This window comes from Podarcis muralis, chromosome 7 (assembly GCF_964188315.1).
Source record: "Podarcis muralis chromosome 7, rPodMur119.hap1.1, whole genome shotgun sequence".
In the NCBI taxonomy this organism is placed as follows: domain Eukaryota; kingdom Metazoa; phylum Chordata; class Lepidosauria; order Squamata; family Lacertidae; genus Podarcis; species Podarcis muralis.
Genome location: NC_135661.1, coordinates 27950293 through 27970979, shown reverse-complemented (window position 1 = coordinate 27970979; position 20687 = coordinate 27950293). Strand labels below are relative to the sequence as shown.

At 46.5% G+C, this 20687-nt stretch overlaps 1 protein-coding gene across 3 annotated transcripts in view; it reads right to left on the bottom strand.

Moving 5' to 3' along the window:
- DNAJC11 (DnaJ heat shock protein family (Hsp40) member C11) overlaps positions 1 to 20687 on the bottom strand; it is a 56013-nt gene that overhangs the window by 18412 nt on the left and 16914 nt on the right. For 2 of the 3 annotated variants that reach the window (XM_028740495.2, XM_028740496.2), the window contains exons 3-4: positions 20065 to 20138; positions 14965 to 15066 (exon numbers count right to left, since the gene is read on the bottom strand). In XM_028740495.2, coding sequence (XP_028596328.1) covers positions 14965 to 15066; positions 20065 to 20138 — 176 coding nt within the window. The remainder of the gene's footprint in view (positions 1 to 14964; positions 15067 to 20064; positions 20139 to 20687) is intronic. The other variant, XM_028740497.2, reaches the window with a different exon arrangement.

Genomic DNA, 20687 nt, shown 5'->3' with positions numbered 1-20687 from the left:
TAATAACTTTTTTCCACTGCTTAGGAATGTCCACCTCTAACAGGGTGCTGTTTAGTGCTGGAAAAAAACCTAAGATGTGCCAACGTTTTTTTCGCTACGTTGCTCCCTGGGAGTGCACCAGAGTGGCGCTCCCAAATCAATGCCTCTGAGAAGCAACTGAAGAGGAGTGGAGGAGCTAGGAGGCCACTGAGCCTGAAACCTGCTCTTGGGTGCCAAAGGCACTTGATGCGAGTTAAGCAGATGTTTGTTGGAGAGCAACTGATCCAGGGATAAGAGGGATCACTCTTTTTTAGCAGGTCTAGAGGCTTTCCCACTGTACTCCTCTGCGGAGGAGAAAGATGCCAGCCATCTCTTGATCGCACATCATAATCCTATGGGAGCACATAATCTCACAGCCACATCCAGCTCCCCGAGAGTCTCAGCCTGGGTTTCACGCTGTTCTTTTTTAAACTAAGCAAGCATCCAAGTTAAACAAAGCTGTAAAGAAACACCAGAAGGAATAGATTGTGATGGTCAAACGGTTGGAGGCAATGGTGCTTCTCTGCCTTGTGTGGACTGCTCCCTGCTCGCTCCCCCCCCCCCAAACTGGCAAGCCAGAATAAATGATATGAGATAAGAGATGCTTATGCAAAAATAATTGAATTGAACGGAATTCAGCTCTCCTTGGCACCAGCCCCCAGCAAAACTGGCCAATTCTACCCAGAGTGACTTTGCGAGGGGTATGTGAGCCACTTTCCCCTTCAGCTGAAGACGCTCTGGTGATATTTAAATGGGGGAGGGAGAACCAAACCAGGAAGCACCCCACCCCAAACTCCAGTAATGAGCAAGCAGAAACGCTCTTGGCTGCTGATTGGGAATGAAGGCTGAAAGCTGCAGTCCCTGCAGAGGGAGAACACAAAGTGAGATGCCATAAATTAAGCCCTGGCGCTTGCCAAACGAGACATGTTTTTCGCTGCCTCAGTCAGTCCTGTCCGCTATTCAGGCCGCTATATACTCAAGACGGCTGGCGGAGCTTAGATTCTGATTTGCTTCCCCCCACCCCCAGCCCGCTTGCTCAAGAAAGCTCCCTTATGGAGTGGGGTGTGCTTGTGTGTGTGTGTGTGTAAACCTGAGCCTTCAGAAAGTAATTCACTATAAACGCTTTATTTCTTGCCACAAAGGGAGGAAAGGGATAAAAGGAGAACTCAGAAATCTCTTCTGTGGTTGAGCAAATTCATCACTTTGAAAAGTCTCAGGACTGAGACCATCTTGTTGTTGATACTTTCACGCTCCTCTGGAAGCCCTTTTCTTGCAGGAACGGGGGCCGAAGAGCAAGGCAAAAAATGCTTCAAATAAATAAGTAACTTCACTCCACACTCATTTGCATGGATGGAAGCAAATTGCTTTAAAAATTGCAATCTACATGCTCCCCCTTCTCTCTGATTTTAATGAGTCTTAGTGGGCTATAGACACCTCTGCAAGGTTGAGTCAACCCTTACAACTTGCAAAAAAACCAAACAAACCCCAAACTACATTTCTTTGTAATCTTCAGCAGAAATTCCTCTCTCACCTTGTCCTTATCCAGCTATGCTGGACCTTCCATTCACACCTGGTGCCTGTGGTGCGAACTATTCCGAATAAGAGACACAGGTTATTTTTTAAAAAGAGAACCAGTGTGGTTTGGTGTAGTGGCTAGAGTGCTAGACTAGGACTTGGGAGACTGGGGTTCAAATCCCCATTCAGCCACAAAGCTTGCTCATTGACCCTGGGCTATCTCTTTCAGCCTAACCTACCTCACAGGGCTGTTTTGAGGATGAAATGAGGAGGGGGGAATTGGGTACACCACCTTGAACTTCCTTGGAGGAAAGATGGGATGTAAATGTAATAATAATAATAAAAATCACAGGTCAGTGTGGTATAGTGACTAGTGTGGAGTCCCAGGTTCAAAATCCCCACTCCGGCATGAAGCTCACTGGGTGACCTTGGGCCATCTCTCAGCCTAACCTACTACAAAGGACTATTGTGAAGATAAAAAGCAGGTACTGTCCTTGGAGGAAAACTAATATATAAGCATAATAAATAAGATCAGCTGCAAGCTCTGTTTATGCAGGAAAGGCATCTCTCTCTCTCTCTCTCTCTCTCTCTCTCTCTCTCTCTCTCTCACAAACACACAATTACATCAAATCCCTTTTCTTTTCTTTTTCTTAAAAACAAACCAACCAGAAGGGTTGGGCTTTTTTTCTCGGAGGAAGACCTGCTTCACCCACCCATTCCCACAGCTCTTTCTCCAACCCAGACGAGAGAAAAGACCCACAGATACGTCCACAAGTTGGTCTGAAATGAAAAAAAGAACCAGCTCCCTCCCCAAATGATTAAAAAATCTCCATGCTTGGTCTTCTGGAACCAATTCTCACTCACTGCAGGCTTCCTGGGAAATGGCTATTATCAAGCCTTCCCATGGCCTTGGGTGCTGGCACAGTTTAAGTGTCTGAGCAGCAGGAATGTTCATAGATATTCCGCAATACCTCCAGCAGTGGAGTCAGTAGCGAGGAAGTGCTAATTTCAATCCACAGAAGCCAGGGTTCAAACCACCCAATTTTACAGGGGTTTCTGAAAGCTGAAGCATGTTTTTACTTCAGTATTTCTCTCCAGTTGTGTTTCTTTGATTTGGAGGCTAATAATAATAATAATAATAATAATAATAATAATAATAATAATAATAATAAACAACACTACTGTTTCCCTGCACACCCAGATAATCTGTATGGGTATATTAGATATCTCATTAATCTCTCATTGGCCAAAAAATTGTCCAACATGGCTTTGACTTTGCAGAGTTAACATTGATTATGTGAGCTCGACCTCACACTGTTTGACTATGTTCAAAGACCACCAAGGAGGGTGGCTGCTTTTTGCCCAGCGTTTGTGGGTGCAATAGATGGCTGCTTGTTGCTCCTCAGAGAAACAGCACAAATCCTCCAGGACTGAACAACCTTCACCAACAAATCTGAACGAAAGCATAAAAAGTCCCACCGATCTCATTCTACCAGCTCCTCTGGGACAAGTAGGTGGCAGGCTGTTTTTTTAAGCCCTGCTGTATTTGCTTGCCTTTCTCCACAAGGATGCCTTTTGCCAGCTACAGGCTGGGCAAGCCCGTCTAAGGGAGGTGCAGATAGTGAGGTCACATGTCAGAGCCCATGCCGCACTGGCAAGGGAATCTGGCTTAAATGGAAGGTGTTGGTGGGTGGGGGTCAGAATAGCAGATGGTAGGTGGTTAAATATAGCACCCGGAAGATGAGAACACACCTCCTGTCACTGTATGAGATGCGTGGGGGGGGGGGGGCTGGCTCTTTCTAGCCACTCCAAACAGAGCAAGCTTAAACCCCGAACTGGGGATTGGGGAAGAAACGTGGGGCAGATGAGACAGGGGGTAGTGGTGAGGTGATTATGGACCAGCATAATGAAAGATAACTAGCCTGGCATAGCTCCTGCAGAATACATTAACTCTCTATGGAACACTGAAGTGCCAACCTGAAGCAAGACAAGTGCAGGTATAGTTACCTGGAGCTATATATAAAAAAAAACCCCAGGTCACCAGAGTGCCAAACAAGAGGCTCACACCGCTGTTTTGAGATGCATTTCCTTTAACCTATCTCTTGCACCATGAGTACGTTCACACAGGATTCAGAATCCCTCTGGTTCAGAATCTAAAGGACTCCAGAAAGACTTGGAACCGGCGTCTCGTTTTACGGGTTGCTGGAGACTGAAAAATGCCAGCAGCACAAGAACTACAACCTTCGTAAGCGAGTAAAGCAATTTATTACGCCAAAGGAAGGAGATCATTCCAGGGTGGCAAATGGCGAGGCGTCCTTTCTGTGCTGAAGGGGGAAGACGCCCAGATACTTTCAAGCAATGTAATGTATGCAGTAAATGGGCTTTTCATGCCCTGGACATCCCTCAAGCTAAACAGCCGTTCGATTGGAATACATGCACTACAGCAAAGAGGCTGCCTTTAGCACATTAGAAATGCTGGCTTCCAAAGTATAAAGTTGTCCAGCACAGCAGGCCTGGGGTAGTCGAGAGAAAGGTGGGCATCTTGCCATTTGGCTTGGTGAACGATCTCTCTTCAGGTGTCCTGGCAGCCATGGGTTCTACACTTCCCCAGCCTCAAGAAAGCCAGAAAGCACACCCCATGGCCACCAAAGGCATTTTCAAGAGACACAGGCTTTGAGATCATAACCCAAAGGTAAGGTCTTTACTGTGATCAGCGCCCCACCCATCGAAAAACCAAACAGTAAATATTTTCAAATAAGACTGCTTGCTATAGTTTTCAGAAGTTTTGTTCCAATGACAATTTTTTAATAAAAAATAAACCTTTTTACAAAGAACACCGATTTCAAACATGCAACAACTGGTTTCTATGTGTTTTCTCTCCCTCTGTAGAATACAAGACGGCAGTCAAGCAACCCAGACAAGCCCTGGCTAGGGATAAAGTGGAAGGCCACGGACCAGGCTAATCGCGGAGGAAAGTCGAGAAAGAACCAGACAGCTAGGGCTGAAACACAGGCAGAGAGGGGGACAGTCCTTGCTCCAAGGTCACAGACGTACAGCGGAGACATGCTGGAGAGAGGCGGCAGCGGCAGCAGTGGCTGGGTTGGTGGAGGAAAAATCAAAGCAGAAAGAAAGCAGCCCTAAATTAAACACATTATTCCTCAAGGGCCGAGAGCAGGGTAATTATGAGCAGAGTGATGAAATTGGAGGACCCTAAGCTTAGGCTACAGTGACTCCACACCAGGTTTAGCCATATGGTCTAAATTAAAAGCAAAATTAGGTATCTTCATAGGTGAAATATTGTCAGAATAGGCAAGGGTTTGTGGTTTGTGAATCACCATGGGGTCCATTCAGGTGGGCTGTGGCATGTCTGTGGATGTGTGGGGTGAAGACAGGTGGTGCCACATTCATCATATTAAATATCCATATTGATATTAACTGTATTTTCATTGCTTCTTTTATTTCTTACAATGCATTTTATTGTGCTACTATGCGAATTCTATGGAATACAATAAAATGCAACATATAATAAAGAAAAGGAGAAATAAAAATACACTTAAATACTGTACAGCATCTAGCACAGCACATTGTAATCAATGCAGCATGCAGAAAAGACATTAAGTGGACTGCCAAGATGCCTGGCGATGTTCAGGAGGAGGTTTGTGGGAGGCAAGAGCAGGGGGGAGCTTGGGGAACTCCTGGAATAAGCTAAACCCAGGAAGCAGAGTCATATCCCAATGACTAACTTGTACCACTGATTCCAAAGGGGGCTTAACCTGTGTTCCAGCCCAATATCTAATTATACAAGGAGGAACCAGTTTGGAACATAGGATGCTGTCACATTCTGTCACCCTTCAGAATGACCAGTCAACAGGTCTTGGGGCAATACAATGCATAGGAACATAGGATGTTGCCTTACACTGAGTCAGACCACTGGCCAACCTGGATAGCTCAGTTGGTTAGAGCATGCTGCTGAAAACACCAAGGTTTCAGGTTCAATCCCTGTATGGGACAACTGCATATTCCTGCATTACAGGGGTTGGGCTAGATAATCCTCGAGTTCCTTCCAACTCTATGATTCTATGGATCAGCATTGTCTATTGTAGACATCAGGCTTGCGAGATCTAGTGTGTTTCACCTGGTACAAAAGATAAATATCTTTCAGAGCCCAAGAATTTATTTTGGGCTCCAAAACTGAACAGAGCTCACAGGTTTTCCTCTCCTGGAAACTGTCCCCCCTTACTTTTTTATTTTCTTTTGTTAGAGTTTCCTGAAGTCAGTTTTGTTGGTATTGCTGAACAACTGAGAATCAGATTGCTGATTTACTTCCTTGCTGATTTACTTCACAGCACCCAGATATCCACCAGTAGATCCTGATCCATCTTCTGGCTACCCCTAATCTATACTGACTGGCCCAGCCCTTCCTGGAGAAGCCAGGGATTGAATTTGGGACCTTCTGTATGCAAAACCTTGTGCTCTGCTCTTCAGCCATGGCCCTTGGATCACAACTGGTCCCCAAGGACCACCCCCCCTTTATTGCCCAAAATGCGCAAGAGAATTTCTACCATGGCTAAAGGCAATTTCACACATGCGTGTAGATCATTTGATGACTGCCAAATTATATGGGGGGGGGGGGAGACACGGACTGATGGCTTGCCTGAGAGAATGGGCTGCCTTGCATTGCCTCCTACCATTTCAAAAGCACTGCTTTTCAAGAGTCGGTTCACACATCCAGTTGAGAGTCATCCAGCGACAAAAGGAGCCTGCCTCAACTAGCAGAACAGAACCCACGGCTGCAACCCAGAGAGAGGCTGAAAAGCATGCAAAGGCACACACAATTAATTTCTGCAGGACAGAGCCTGATGGAGCGCAGCCAGCAAGCAACACCAGAGAGGCGCCTCTGGGAAACTTAATTCAGGAGAAGAACATCTTTCTGCTAAACTAAATCCACCATTCATGGCAAAGGTGATATGAGAAAGGCAGGTCAAGGCATATTTTTCACACCGATATAGAACAAGGTCACTGTGCAATCTTCTGCCGCTTCGAGGTGACAGTCGAAGACGTGCTTTCAGAATCCCCAGGCCAACCTTTCCGCGTGCACCCTGCAATCTTATTTTAGAATTCTCTCTTTCGGGAAATATAGCTCTGCTCGTCACAACTCCCCTTTCATTTGCACCAGCCTGAAACTGAGAATGTGCGGTGTTACCCAAGATGGGTCCTGGCACACGAGGAGGAGAGAGAGGCTGCGCTTGCATCCAGAATATAACACGGGCTGCCGACGGCACACCACTGAGCATAACTCTGCTCACAGAAGCATGGAGTGGAAATAAACAAGGTTGCAATAGGCGCCTTTTTGCCAAGTGGAGATGCTCACAGCTGTGCAACCACAATGAGCTGTGTGCAAGTGTTAGAGGCTTTCAGAACCTCATGGGGTTTTCGGCAACGGCCGCTCTAGGGAAAAGGAGGAGGACACAGTCCAATGCTCAGATGACACCCTCAGCCACTTTGTGGCATTTCAAGAAGAAACCATTTGAGCTACTGATGCAAATGGGGCCAGAGAGCGTGAAACTGAATTCATGTACTCTGTTGTTGCTCTCCTCTTCTCATTTTAAATGCCAGGCATGGAAGCATCTGTACTGAAGAAGGCCAAATGAACTACAAACTCAAACAAGTGGCCACACGATCCCTTGATCATCAGGGCATGGCAGGCGATTTGCAACCCAACCCAGATATTTAACAATTATGTTGTTTTGCTTTGCTTTTGCTCATGCACTTCATTTATGCTGTGCTCCCCCTCCCACCTGAGAACGCCTCAGGAGGTCCCCCGGTGCCTCCCCATTTAGATGCTGACGAGACTCAGAACGGCTGGACTTCCACGCTGCTTCTGCTGCATCCTCATAGATCTTCAGGCCATGTTCTAATAAAAAGAGCTGCCAGCAACCAGTGCTTCACAAGGACCATATTTTGAACTGAGATAAGGGACAAGAGACCTGCAGCTTTGGCTCTGACCCACCTTCGGCTCCAACTCATTCCTGAATTGCAAGAGGCTGGACTCAACGGCCCTTTGGGTCCCTTCCAATTCTATGATTCCCACTAGAGCAGTCTTTGGTGTTCTCCAGATGTTGCTGGAGTCCAGCTACTATAATCCCTTACCACTCGCTGGGGTTGATGGGAATTGTAGTCCAAACAGCACCAGGAGGACCTCAGGTTTACGTCTGGCACACTCCTATTTCCATGTACTGGGGTGTGGAGGGGTGCAAGATCCTGTGGCCTCAAGGTATTTCACCAGCTGAGATGGAGCTGCCCTACGCCTGGTAAAAGTAATAACTGCAAAAATGACTAGTTTCCTTCCCCACAGCCTGACCCTCCAAAGGCAACACCTCAGCTCATCCCTTGGCAAAGCTGTGCCACTTCTGTACATGGATGCTACCTGCAACCCATGAAAACTGCTGTGGGAAACCCCCACCTACAGTCATCAAGCCAAATGGAGAACAGGCACAAACCACTGGACAGCCTGCAAGCCCCCCGCCTTCTCAGATGTTGGCTGTGATGCTCTTGCTCCTGCAAAGGGAGGCAGAAGTACCCTTCCTCTCGTATGCTGGAATTACCATTCTACTCACAGCAGGTCACTGACATCCTCCAACCCTCCAGTGCAGTGTCTTGAAACAGAGAAAGAAAAAGCCAGCAGAAAACGAAAGAAAAAACACACGACCAGACAACTTGCAGCCTGCCAAGCTGCCCGCATCTGCTTATTGCTCCCTATTTCTGGTTAGAAATGCTTACTTATTTGAAGCCCATTTTATAGAACTAATAAACCGTCAGAAATTTTAAAATAACTCGCGTTCTTGTATGAAACGATCACAGCTGTGCTACCTAATTCCACAGGACGCTGCCTGGAGAGACATTTCCATAGAATGCCAATAAGCAATTGCTGTAAACACCCAGATGGCTGATTTTTATCACCGGATGCAGAGGCTTCGGCTCACAATGCGGCTCTCCTCTTTATCGCTCAACAGCCGCGGCAAAATGCAGCCGCCTCCTCACTGAAAATGTCAGGCTCCTGAAGTCAAGGGGAAGGAGTGCAGGGTGGCAAGTGCCGCCCCTCACTTGCTCACCTAACCCCTTCCCTGGACTGTCCTCTCTCCACAAAGTCCCATGACATCCCAGTCCCAGGGATAATGGAAATTACAAAACATCTAGGTTTTCATGTGCCATGACCCTATGTATGTGTAAACTGCTGCATGGGGTGAACGAGATGATCCTTGTGGGATCCTTTCAACTTTACAATTCTGTGATTCTATGTACACATGCAAGAAACAGCAAGAGCAGGTAAGAGTGAACAGGGCTGAAAGGAAAAACGAAACAGGCCAAGGTGGGTCCCTTTTGGCAATGAACTGAACTGTTTGTTGCCATTCCAGACATACAGGGCTTATACCATGGAGATGCAGGGACAGGATAACGCCGCTGCCTTTGTGCACAGAACACCAGGGCCGTGAGAGCTTTCCAACATCAAACCTCAAGCTTAGGATGCACCCCACCCTACCTGCAAATCTCCATGAAATGGGTTCAAAGTAGGTGTGAAGGAGAGGCAACTGACCTCGGGCAAAGCAGGATGATACACAAGGAGTTGCTTCCAAGAGACCCCCCCCCCAAACTCTCATGTCCATTTTAATATGTAATTTAGAAACATGGAAAGCAAGTAGAAAGTTTGGTTGAGGTAAGGAAGCTGGGACTTCTCTGCACCTGCCTGTCTGCTTCATCCTGCCCTCTCTCCCTCACACAAACTCTTGTCTTTCAGCTTCCACTCATCTCCACGGCCTCAGGCAGCCAACTCCCATATCCCAAGAGGAGGTGTATTTGGCAGAGTGCACTGGGACCACTTCCCCCTCAAAACAACCACCACCACCAACAACAACAACAAGTGGTGAGTCTCCATTAAATAGTTGGTAAGGTACTATGCCATTTTGGAGCATTTATAACCAGGCATAGTACTAAAGGCAAAAACACACACACATCACACCCCTATATTATGAGGATTACTGTTTAACATGCTTATATGCCGCTTTTTGTCAGAAGTGGCCTCAAAGCAGCTTACAAAATAAAAATAAATAAATATTACAAATCACATAATACAGTTAAGATAACAGTGAAATATCAGCAGCACCCACATCAAGAATAAAACCACAGTATTAAGCCACACATGTGACCTGTACATGGCTGGTTCCTGACCCCTGACCCCAACTTCACAAAAGAGCCTGTGTGCAAGAAAAAGGGAGGAATCCACCCAGCCTGGCAGTTCCGCGGCTGCGTTCCTTTCAATTGTTCTCGTGCCTCAGCAGAGCCTGGTGGATTGCTCCCTTAACAGTTTTAATTTAATTTTCCAGCGATAACACTGTTGGAGCAGAAGAGAGAAAGGCTGCCATAAAAGAAAAGAATTAAATTATATACTGTAAAACGGTTTGCATCCCCGGGGAGCGAGCAGGGAACAAAGAGTTGTTTGGAAGAAAGAGAGATGTCGATAGATAAACCTTTGTGTTCTTAGAACGAGTAGCCTCTCATTACCATCACTGTGCTGTGGACACAGGAAGGGAAAAAAATATTTAAACCTGGGCCTTGAGGAAGGTCTGGAGGCCCTGAGGTAGGCCATTGGGGCTGATGGAAGCACAATCATGCTGGTGGCAACTGATTGGATTCCCAGTCCAAAAGCATCTGGAAGGCACCAGGCTTGCCCACATCAGCTAAACTATAGCTTGGCGTTAAGAGGACAAGCCTCCGGTTCACAGAGACTTCATCTACTTCTACTAACTACGTCCTGGTTTGATCAAACCACAGTTTCTTGCTACACCTGAAACATTTTTTTGAAACTGTCCTCCAAACCAGAATGCAAACCATGGTTTGAAGCTGGCTGGGCCACCTTGCTCAGGAGGCAAGCACAAATCTTGCTCACTGGTGAAGGTGGAATGTGCAGCTAGAGTCTGATCATACCAGAAAGCAGCAGAAGCTGAACATTCATGAGGAGGAGGGGAGGGGAAGGGCATGCTCATGGGGCTTGCCCTCAAAGCACCATGGTTTGGCTGAACTGAACCATTGCTTTGGTTAAATGTTTGCTTGCCTTCTGATGCTGACCTTAGCAGAGGCAAGACAAAAGGTACCCTGGACAGCTCCTTGAGTTCTGCATGAGCGCAGAGCTTCAGGCGCAGTTAATTCTCAACTTGCAGCTTTGTTCCTTCTTCACTTAGAGCAGGCACCCCCAAACTAGGCCCTCCAGATGTTTTGGGGCTACAATTCCCATCATTCCTGACCACTGGTCCTGTTAGCTAGGGTTGGTGGGAGTTGTAGTCCCAAAACATCTGGAGGGCCGAGTTTGGGGGTGCCTGACTTAGAGGTACTCTTTGCTGAAAGGGCACCAGCCTCTCTCTTCCAGCAGTCATTTACTTCAGTAGAGAGGGGAGCCTTTAGTTGCATGGAGCCTTCTGAGATGGACTGCTCTGAGTCAGAGGTGGGCAATGTCTTTGAGTCAGAGGTGTACTGGCTCCTTGAGCTCTCCTTACCCACCTCCAGCATGACACAAGCAGAGCCTGGTAAGTTCTTAGTTGAAACAGCACCTAGAAAACTCACCATCATATCCACCTCTAATTGTGCAACGAGTCAGAGAGGAAGATGAAAAGGCAGCTACCCCATGCTGGGCTAGGTGACAAAAGGTATTTTGAGATATGTTTTATTTTTGGAGTCAGGAAGCGGGGTGGGGTGGGGTGGGGGGAATAAAACGCCCAGCTGTTTCTTTGTTGGAACTGCTTGGAACCTGAGACAAGTAAGGCCCCTTGCTCTCTACAAACCCTGGACCCCAAAACATGGTTTGGGACTCATGCACTAGTGCAGCCCATCGAAGGTGTCTTCTATTTAGTTGCAGAGTTAAAACCAGACACTTGCAGAGCACACCACCTGGTGAATTAGATGCCCTTGGGCCTTTCACCCTTCTACAGTTCTACATAAGAGTTTAAGAATATGATAAATGTGGGAAAGTAAGGAGTTTTCAGCTACCTGGGAATCTCAGCTTGTATCATAAGAAAAGGAAATTGCAAAGACAGCTTGGGAAACAAGGGAGAACTGCCTGCTAAAACCTCAAAAGCCAGTGGGGTAGAGGCCAAAGGTGGTCCCCAGGGATTCCAGCCGAGACTTCATTACTTCTGCACACACTAGCAGAAACCAATATGCAAAATTAAGTGGAGTGATTTATGTGGGTCACAGAATCCAAAATTTGGGGTCAACAGCACACAGGTTACTTTTTGTTTGTTCGATGTGTAACCCATCTTCAACACCCAAGGGAGAGAGAGCACAAGGAGAAAAAGAAAAAACAAGGATATGTTGCAGTGTCTAAAATCACAGAGTCACTTCCAGCAGCTGCCTGCTCCATGGTTCAGAATGCCAGGGGGGAAAGGGCACATGTGTGACACTGGCAAAAATGCACTTCTGGTTCTTTGGGGCCAGGGATCATCCAGGAAAAGGGAAACCATGTGCGGTTCCCAATACTATAAGTTGCCTTGCAGTTTACCCAAATACGATGGTCCCAGCATTAGCTTTTTCTCCTCCTCTGACTGGTTGCTTTGCTACAGGGCACAGGCAGTGGGAGTCTTTACCAGACTTGCTACCTAGAGCCATCTAACCCAAGCCCTTCTGCAGCCAAAACATGTGTCCTGCCACTGAACTATGGCCGCTCCCCCAGGACAGAGTACCTTTCCAAGGATGCCAACTCCCAACCAAGAAGTGCTGTCTTACTCTATTTACATAAGAGAAGGTATTGGCCAGAAACAAATGCTCCCTGCATGTGATTTATACCACTCGAGAGGGGTGGGTCTAGAGATAAAAGGACAAGCATATTCAGCTCAGCCAAGGATGAAGAAAAGTTGCCAAAAACGGTAGGGCAAGAATTCCTCTGCAAAGGTCCCACCTCCATCAGCCACACCCAGGGTAGATCTAACCACCCTACTGTCAGTCTTGATGTCAGATTCCTTAGGCCCAAAATGAAATGGCCTTTAGGCTGCTCTAAAATCCAGACAGCCTCTTTGATCTGCAAGTTCTGGGTGCTAAGATAAGGCGTGGAAACTTCTATTGGACAGCAACAATGGAGCAGGTTTGGAAGTGCTTTTAAGTACCTAATAGGGAAAACAACCCGACACATCATTTTAGTGTACACAAAAACGATGCACGAAGTTCATAACCAATTCACCACACCACAACTGGAGTTAAAAAAAAATAAAAATAAAAGAGCAGAACGCTTACGACAATGATGGATATAAAGCACCAGCTGTTCAGGGGGGAAGAGGGGGGCAGATAATGAAAAGGAAAGGAAAGCCACTTCTGAAAGACACTTTTTATTTGGGCAAGCTTTTAGCCGCAGGGAATCTGCATTGGTGTCGTGTTATTTCAGCTGCGTGTTTATATCTGCAATATATTTGGCATTTTATACAACTGTTATCTTTTAGGATGCTGTACAATGCTCAGACTTGAAGATATGACCAAATATGAATATAAAAATACATTCCATAGTTTGAGAGAAGACTTTGAAGAGAGGAAATGCCGCTGTGCTCATCAGCCCAGACTGACTTCACCCGCCTGAGAAAGCTCAGGAATCTTTGAACCAGGCCACTGTCCAAAACATGTGACAATCGTTTAAAAAGCCAGGAAGTTACTGATCTGTAGCCATCCTGATCCAAGGAGGCTCAAGGTAAAGCTCAACCCAGGGGCTTTAGAAAGTTAGAGAAGTTTGGCACCGATTTGAGTCTTAATGCTGGAGCGCTTCAAGACACATTAGTGCACCTAGATGCTGCAACTAATTGCGAACACAGCTGGGAGGCTAGATCAAGGAATCTGGGCCTTGAAACAAGGACATATCAGGGACTGAGACTAGATCTGGCTCAGTGGGCCTGGAAGCCTGACTCTCTGCTCTTCCTTGGCCAACATCGGAGTTTCTTCGTGCCTGCTGCGTGCCACGATCCAGCTCATGCCACTGGACTTTGAAGTCCTAAACTAAAAGCTGCATGCCCCCCGCTGTCTCAGTAGTTCCAACCATGACCCTACATACCACAAGAAGGACTGGGGTGATGGGGATGCAAGCCCCAGCTCTGTACCACACACACTCCACGACTGTCTATTCTAATTGGCAGCAGCCCTCCAGAGGTCTGGTGTGTTCTGCTGAAGATGCTAGGGAATGAATTTGGGGCCTTTGGCATAGAAAGCAGGTCCTCTGTCACCAAGCTAGGTGCCATCCAAGACCCAGTTAAGCCAGCATGCCAAGAGACTGGGCGCACTGGCCCAAGGGATGCAACTGCAGCTCTGCAGCATGTGACTAGGGACTGCATTTTGTCTGGGGCAGAGGCAAGAGTGAGAAGATTGGAAGATGGCTGTAAGTAGGAGTTTTACAAACCAACACTGCACCTACACAAATCCATGGCACACCTGGGAAAGGGTCTCCCTGCATTGCTGCTTCTGGCTGACATTTTGACAGCTTTAAAATACACAAGCCTGTAACATGAAAGTGCCTGGGTTTATTGGTTCTTGAGCTGGGAGCAGCTTCATCGATGACGGCCGTTTGCCTGAGAGCATGATTAAGTTATTTCGAAAACGGGCCCTCGCTTTGCCTCTGGAGAGATTCCAAACTTTCTGCACTTGTTTTGAAATTTTGAGTTGCTGCTGGAAGGTTCATGTGACTTGGCACGGCTGGGCACTTCTCCTGCTTTGACGCCTCACAGCTCAACTTGGGGGGCATCCTGGGCTGCAACGCTGCTCCAGAGCAGCAGGCAGTGGAGAATGCTGATCCAAGAACCGCGAGGTTTCACTCAAAAGCTCTCAATGCACGTGCATCATTCTGTCCTCCACCCTTAATGCCCAACCATTCCTGCCTATGGCCTCTATGCTTCCAGCTCTGCCCCTCTTCATACAGTTCTGGCTCCTACACCTGGAACTCCACCCCTCAACACCTAACTGCATGGTGTGATTCCCATCTCACAGTCTCAAAACCTACATTGTCTGTAACTTAACCTTTTTTCTTTTGGCCTAACTGCTTCATCCTTATCCCCAACCAAAAGTGCATTGGCTTACTCACATTTTAACCTTGGTGCGCCCAACCCTCCCTTCTGTTGTTTTCCTTTGCTTCTGGACACTTACTAGAGAGCAGGCATGTGGTGCTACTTGGGGAGGAATATGAAGACCACGTTGCAGAGTCAGGAGGCAGCATTCACATCATGATGGTTGAGCTTCTCCAGGACCAAGTGTGTGCCCTTCTGGAAGCCTCATCTCACCTTTCATGCATTTCTCCATTAAGGAAGTACAATAACTATGACCACAACACCAACCTAGACACACACACACAAGCTCCCAGCACCTGCTATCTCAGGAACACTTCCTCCAGGCCAAGAGGGCACTCTAGCTTTTTACCTTGGGGTTAGTCCGCTGCTGAAGCCTCCTCTCTTCCCTCTCTCTCTGCAAACGCTCAAATTCCTCCCTGATCTCAGCAGGCGTCCTCCTCCTTTCCACCACCTGCGGGAGAAGGAATCAAGCATTTAGAGGTTATTTGGCAGCAGGACAGCCAGCAAACAAACAAACAACTGTGGGGCGTTTAATCAGAGATGCAACTGGAAACGCTCGAGGGCTTTTAATTCTCTATAGACAGGCAGGCTCGGAAGGGCTTTCTGTTTCCTTTCTTCACGCTGCAACATTCTCTCTCTTTCTGTGTCGTTCCCTCCTAGACAAAGGCACAGAGCTTTTATTGTTTTGTTTAGAGTTACCAGTTACACTCCTGGCGCCCGGCTTCGTAAAAACAAATGCACGCAATATGAGACCCTGGCAACCCTAGTAGGGAGCCCACACAAAACATGACGTCCATTGAACTGACAGTGTGCGAGGATAATATAACAAAACAAGGAGCGCCATTCCAAAGAGAGGCAACTGCTCAGTGCAGGATATGCCGGCACCCAGATAAATGAATTGCAAGCAGTAAGTTGAGGTTCTTTAGTTTCCTGAGAATCCATCTTACACCAGCAACTTTTTTTTTTGACTTTCAGGCCATAAATGGCAAAGCAGGCACAAATTACAATAATGGGAGCACACAAGTGCATTCAAACATGAGGTTGCTTTGCTGAAGCTCAACAGGTCTGGATCCAGTCAGTTCATGTATAGGAAACCACCACATGTCCCCAAATGCACCTCCCTATGTTCTAGCATGGAAGGAAGGTAGGATATAAATATAAGTGAATCTAAGGCCAGCAGCACAAGGCCAATTTCATAGGCACCGGGGGTTTTGCACTTGTGATAACAATCCTCACTTTTTAGAGTATTTTAAAAAGGAAAGTATCATAACTCAGTGGCAGAGCATCTGCTTTGCATGCAGAATGCCCCAGGTTTAACCCCTGGCATCTCCAGGTAGGGCTGGGGGGAAAACCCTGCCTGAAACTCTGGAGAGCTACTGCCAGTTGATGTAGACAATACTGAGCTACATATACATACTGTCTAAGGCAGTTTCCAATGTTCATAGAATCATAGAATCATCAAAGTGCTTCATCTACATTTTCTCAGGAATCTGTACAACCCCACAAGTGACATCAATACAACCTTCCCCATATTGCAGATGTGGCATGCCTGTGGCTGGTGGAGGGGCTTATCTAAAGGGACCAAGTGAGTTCATTGGAAAAGGTTAAATTTGAAGCCGTGACTTCTGGGCTCAGTCTTTGGGTTGTATCCAAGGCTAGCCCTACACAGAGGAGGCCCATTAAATACAACTAAGCTTAGGTCCATTAATTTCAATGCCCTACTCTGAGTAGAATTTGGTTGGATACAACCCTTAGTCACTACACAAGGTTAACTCTCCAAACATGTACCTATAAGACTGCCTAAGCTAGCCGTTTCTTAAGACAGCAACCAAGGCCACAACAACTTTATCTGACAGGTGGAGATTTGCCTTTCCTAAGGAAGGAGCTGCATTCTGAGTGCCATGGAAATGTAATTTCTCCCGGAACAGAAACATTTCCTTGGTTGCAGAGGCCACCAACTCTGAAGACAGCTTGTAGCAGAAACTTTAAGAGGCCTGAGTTTGGGGATGAAATCACATCCATTCTCCCTACCCCCCCCCCCCAATACCAGGTTCTAAAACTATTTGATGGAAACGAGGGGATTAAATCAGCTGAGTCTGGCAAGGCCAGAAGGGGTGAGATTTGTTGTGGAGAATCCGAACCGCTTAACCTCTGCAAACCTGAATTAATGACTTTAAATTACTTTATCTCTGACATTCCTTGTGGCAGGAGGAAGCAAAAAAATGGCTCCAAGGGTCTCCATTCATTCAATTGCTAGGCATCAGATTATAGAGCAAGTTGCGCATTCCAAACACATCTGACAGGGCTAACTGCAAGGTCAAGAACACCTGCCCATTGGCATCCCAATGAGGCCAGCAAGAGCTTGATCCGTCTTCCGTGTTCAATGCAGTGGTTTTACTGGATACTTTTTAAAAACAGGCTTTCGATTTGTTCTTATTTGTTACATGTTGTATCTGGGTCCGTTCTCCAAAAATGGCTTTTTCACCTCTCAGGCACCATGTGAGCTAAGCAAGCCTGGGAGGGAGGTTTGCTGTAAGCCGAACAGACACAACCCGGGTTATCTGCGCACAACCCGGGGGCCACATCCTTTGTCTTTCACCACCATTGTTTACTGCCTCAGCAGCTAGGCATAGATTCAAGTCTGTCCACTAGCTTACAATCTAAACGGCAGCAGACTGGGAGCGGGGGCTGTTAGTATGCTATTGAAAACTAGCGAGGGAAAAATGCCAGATTATAATTGCAAGTTTTTAAAGGGTGAGGAAATGTAAAGACAACTTAACAAAGCTTTGAAACTGTTACATGCAATATTTAAGAAACACTTCTAGTATTCTGAGTGTGACTATTTTTGCTGCTGCTACTGTTCTGTCATTTTATGATAAATCATATTATCAGTGTAGCATTCTTTCTGGTGTGTTATTGTTGCAATTTCCCCCCCATACATACGTATTCTCTATTCTGGGACCTCGAGGTGAAGGGTAGATTGCAAATGCTTCAAATAAAATGGGAGGATAAATAGAATTATAGGGAAATAATAAGATCCAGATTTTGCTCTCACAAGATGCAGTGCTAGCCGCAAACATGGATGCTCTTAAAAGGGGGTTAGACAAATCTGTGGAGGGTAAGGACTAGATGGGCCCTTGGCCTTATTCAGCAGCAAGGCTCTTCTTAGGTTCTCATGACATTTCCTGCTCATTGTTTAGATGGTATTGCCACCCAAGTTTTGTTCCAGCAACTACATTCCCCTCTCTTCACGCCTCCACTTTAAGCTCCTTGTACTGTATGTACTTTCCAGTGTCTCCACATCCAATGCTCGTCTAGAGCAACCTTCTCTCTGTTGGTTCCTCTCTGGGGCCTTTGCTATACAGGGCCCAAACTTCTTGTCCAGACTAAAACAGCACTCTCAACTGGACTCCCTCTGTGCCCTTTTCTTTATCCCTGATTGATGCTCCCTCCATTTCTTCCCCCAAAGCTGCTTATTTTAAATAGTTAACTTTCAAATTCTGCATGACACTTAGCAATTTCAGGAACTTGGGTCCATAATAATGATAGGTACCAGCCCAAATGCTCTTGAAGGCAGGGGGATCAAAAGTGAGTGGCTAAGAATTTGCACTGCATAACAAATAAGCCATAATAGAGATTACCACCCCAGGCCCCTCACACACAGCCCTGGTGCTGCTCCACGCAGACCCCTTCCTCACCACTTCCCTTTCACCAGCAACTATACCAACTATACCACTTCCCTTTCACCAGCAACTATACCAAGCTGCTGAATTGCAACTCATTACCAAACTTAAAACCATGGAGAGACCTGGTCTGAATAAAGACATTGGATTCTTATCTCATTATACATGACAAAGCCATTTTTCACCTTCTCACCCCTTGCTTTTTCCTGTAAGACCTATTGCAGTCGTTAAGAGTCGTCAACAGGCTCATCACAGCTATCTGCCAATCACCCATTCCCACCACCCTTCTGAGTAATACCCCTCCCCACCTTCTCACTATATAGAAGGATCTGGCAACTTCTGTTTCAGTGTATCTGAAGAAGTGTGCATGCACACGAAAGCTCATACCAAGAACTAACTTAGTTGGTCTTTAAGGTGCTACTGGAAGGAATTTTTTTTGTTTTGACTATGGCAGACCAACACGGCTACCTATCTGTAACTATACCAACACTGACAGGAAAGAAGCAAAAGTCAAGAAAGCTTGAGGGCTCTGAGCACAGGAGTACAGGAAGCTGCCTTATACTGAATCAGATCACTGGTCCACCTAGCTCAGTATTGTCTACACCAATTGGCAGCAGTTCTCCAAAGTTTCAGGCAGCAGTCTCTCCCAACCCTATCTGGAGATGCCAGGGATTGAACCTGGGCCCTTCTGCATGCAAGGCAGATTTTCTACCCCTGAGCTCCGTCCCTTCCCCATGGAGAATATTGGTAGATGTTTTAAAAAGTAACACCAACTGACTCCCCAGAGTGAAAGCTATTACTGAAGTAGGGCAGGATCTATATTAAACAATTCATCCTGCAGCTGCAGGAACACAGAACCAGCCTTGATGGTGGCTCCATAAAACAAGCTCTGCTGGTTAGGTTTGGCATCAGAGTATGAGTCATGCCATGAAGCTGGTTTTTATCTATGGGGCACTATCCCTGTACAGTATAACATCTCTGAGTGAATATGGAGGGGGGGGGTGCACTTTGTGTACCTAACAATGAAGGTAGTGAAGTCAACAGGTTTTCTTATCACCATTAGGTCTTAGGCTACGACCCTGCTGAATGAGAACCCAAGCAGCCAACTCTGCCTTTAACCACGCTTCCAGTTTCTTAAAATGCTTGGTTTTGTATCCATTTCCCATCACACAGCTGAGGGACTATAGGCTGTTTAGGATGCGTTTGCACATAGGTGTGTAAAGTTGCCTCTTTGCACTCCTAACCAATGGCCAACTTCCTAGGATAAATGAGGGTGGGGTAGGATTGATGCACACTCTGTGGCCAAGCTCCTCTTCAGGGAGTTGGGAGCCTCTCTATCCACAGCACCGCATTTCCAGGCTCAGAGTGACTGCACACCCAAACCAAGGGTAAAACAAACATTGCTTCAATACACTCAATGGGGCAGAGGGAGAGAATGACCAATTAAGCAGTGGTGGGTTTTGATTTCTTATGTAGTTTAAACACCACAGCACTGCCACACTGAAGAAACTCAAAAGTCACTTCTCAGTTAATGTTGGATCAGCTTGATGTCCAAGCTGGAGAGCAGGAAAGGATTTTCCACTGGATAGAGAAGGTCATCAACTGTCAGAGGTGAAACCTGAGCTTGTCCTGAGTAACATGGGCACAGGAGTCTTTGCATGCACTTGCAGTTTCTCACGTATAGCCCAGTCAACACCAATGAAAGTGGCTGAGAGGATTCCGAGACTGAACAACTTGCAGGTCCTATCTGGCTGCAATGGTCTTACCTCCCATCCTTCCATTTCAAGTCCTCTCTTTCCATATATGTCATAGATGGCTCTCGTCTGTGGGTCACTGAGCACTGAAAATCAAAACCAAAACATGTTCAGAGCATGCAGCAGTCAAAGCAGAGTTCAGACAGAAGTACACACACACACACACACACACACACACACACACACACACATACATACTCTCCAGCACCTTCCAAATACATTTTCAGGAAACCTAAAACCAAGTCACCAAACACACATTCCACAAAGACAACGTGGCCACCTCAAGCTCACTGCCAAATATGCCTATGTGACACACCTCTTTGCAAACCTAGATTTACATTTTTAAATGCATGCACCTAGAAAACAAGCTGGGAGGCAGGACTTCTTCGCAGGAGAATGCCAAGCGCGTTTCTAGAACAGATTATTCAAAGCACAACTCTTGGAATGCAAAGGGTTGAGGATTTCCCCCTACACAGACATCACCCATTTCAAGGTCTCTGCTGGATTTCCCTCCCGCTTTTCAAGCGTGTTCCCATGCATCACAAGGCCTAATTAAGAACGCTGTAAACGATTCCGCCCACGTCCAAGCCTAATGGGAGGAAAGGAATGCTGACCATTCAGAAAACACCAGAACC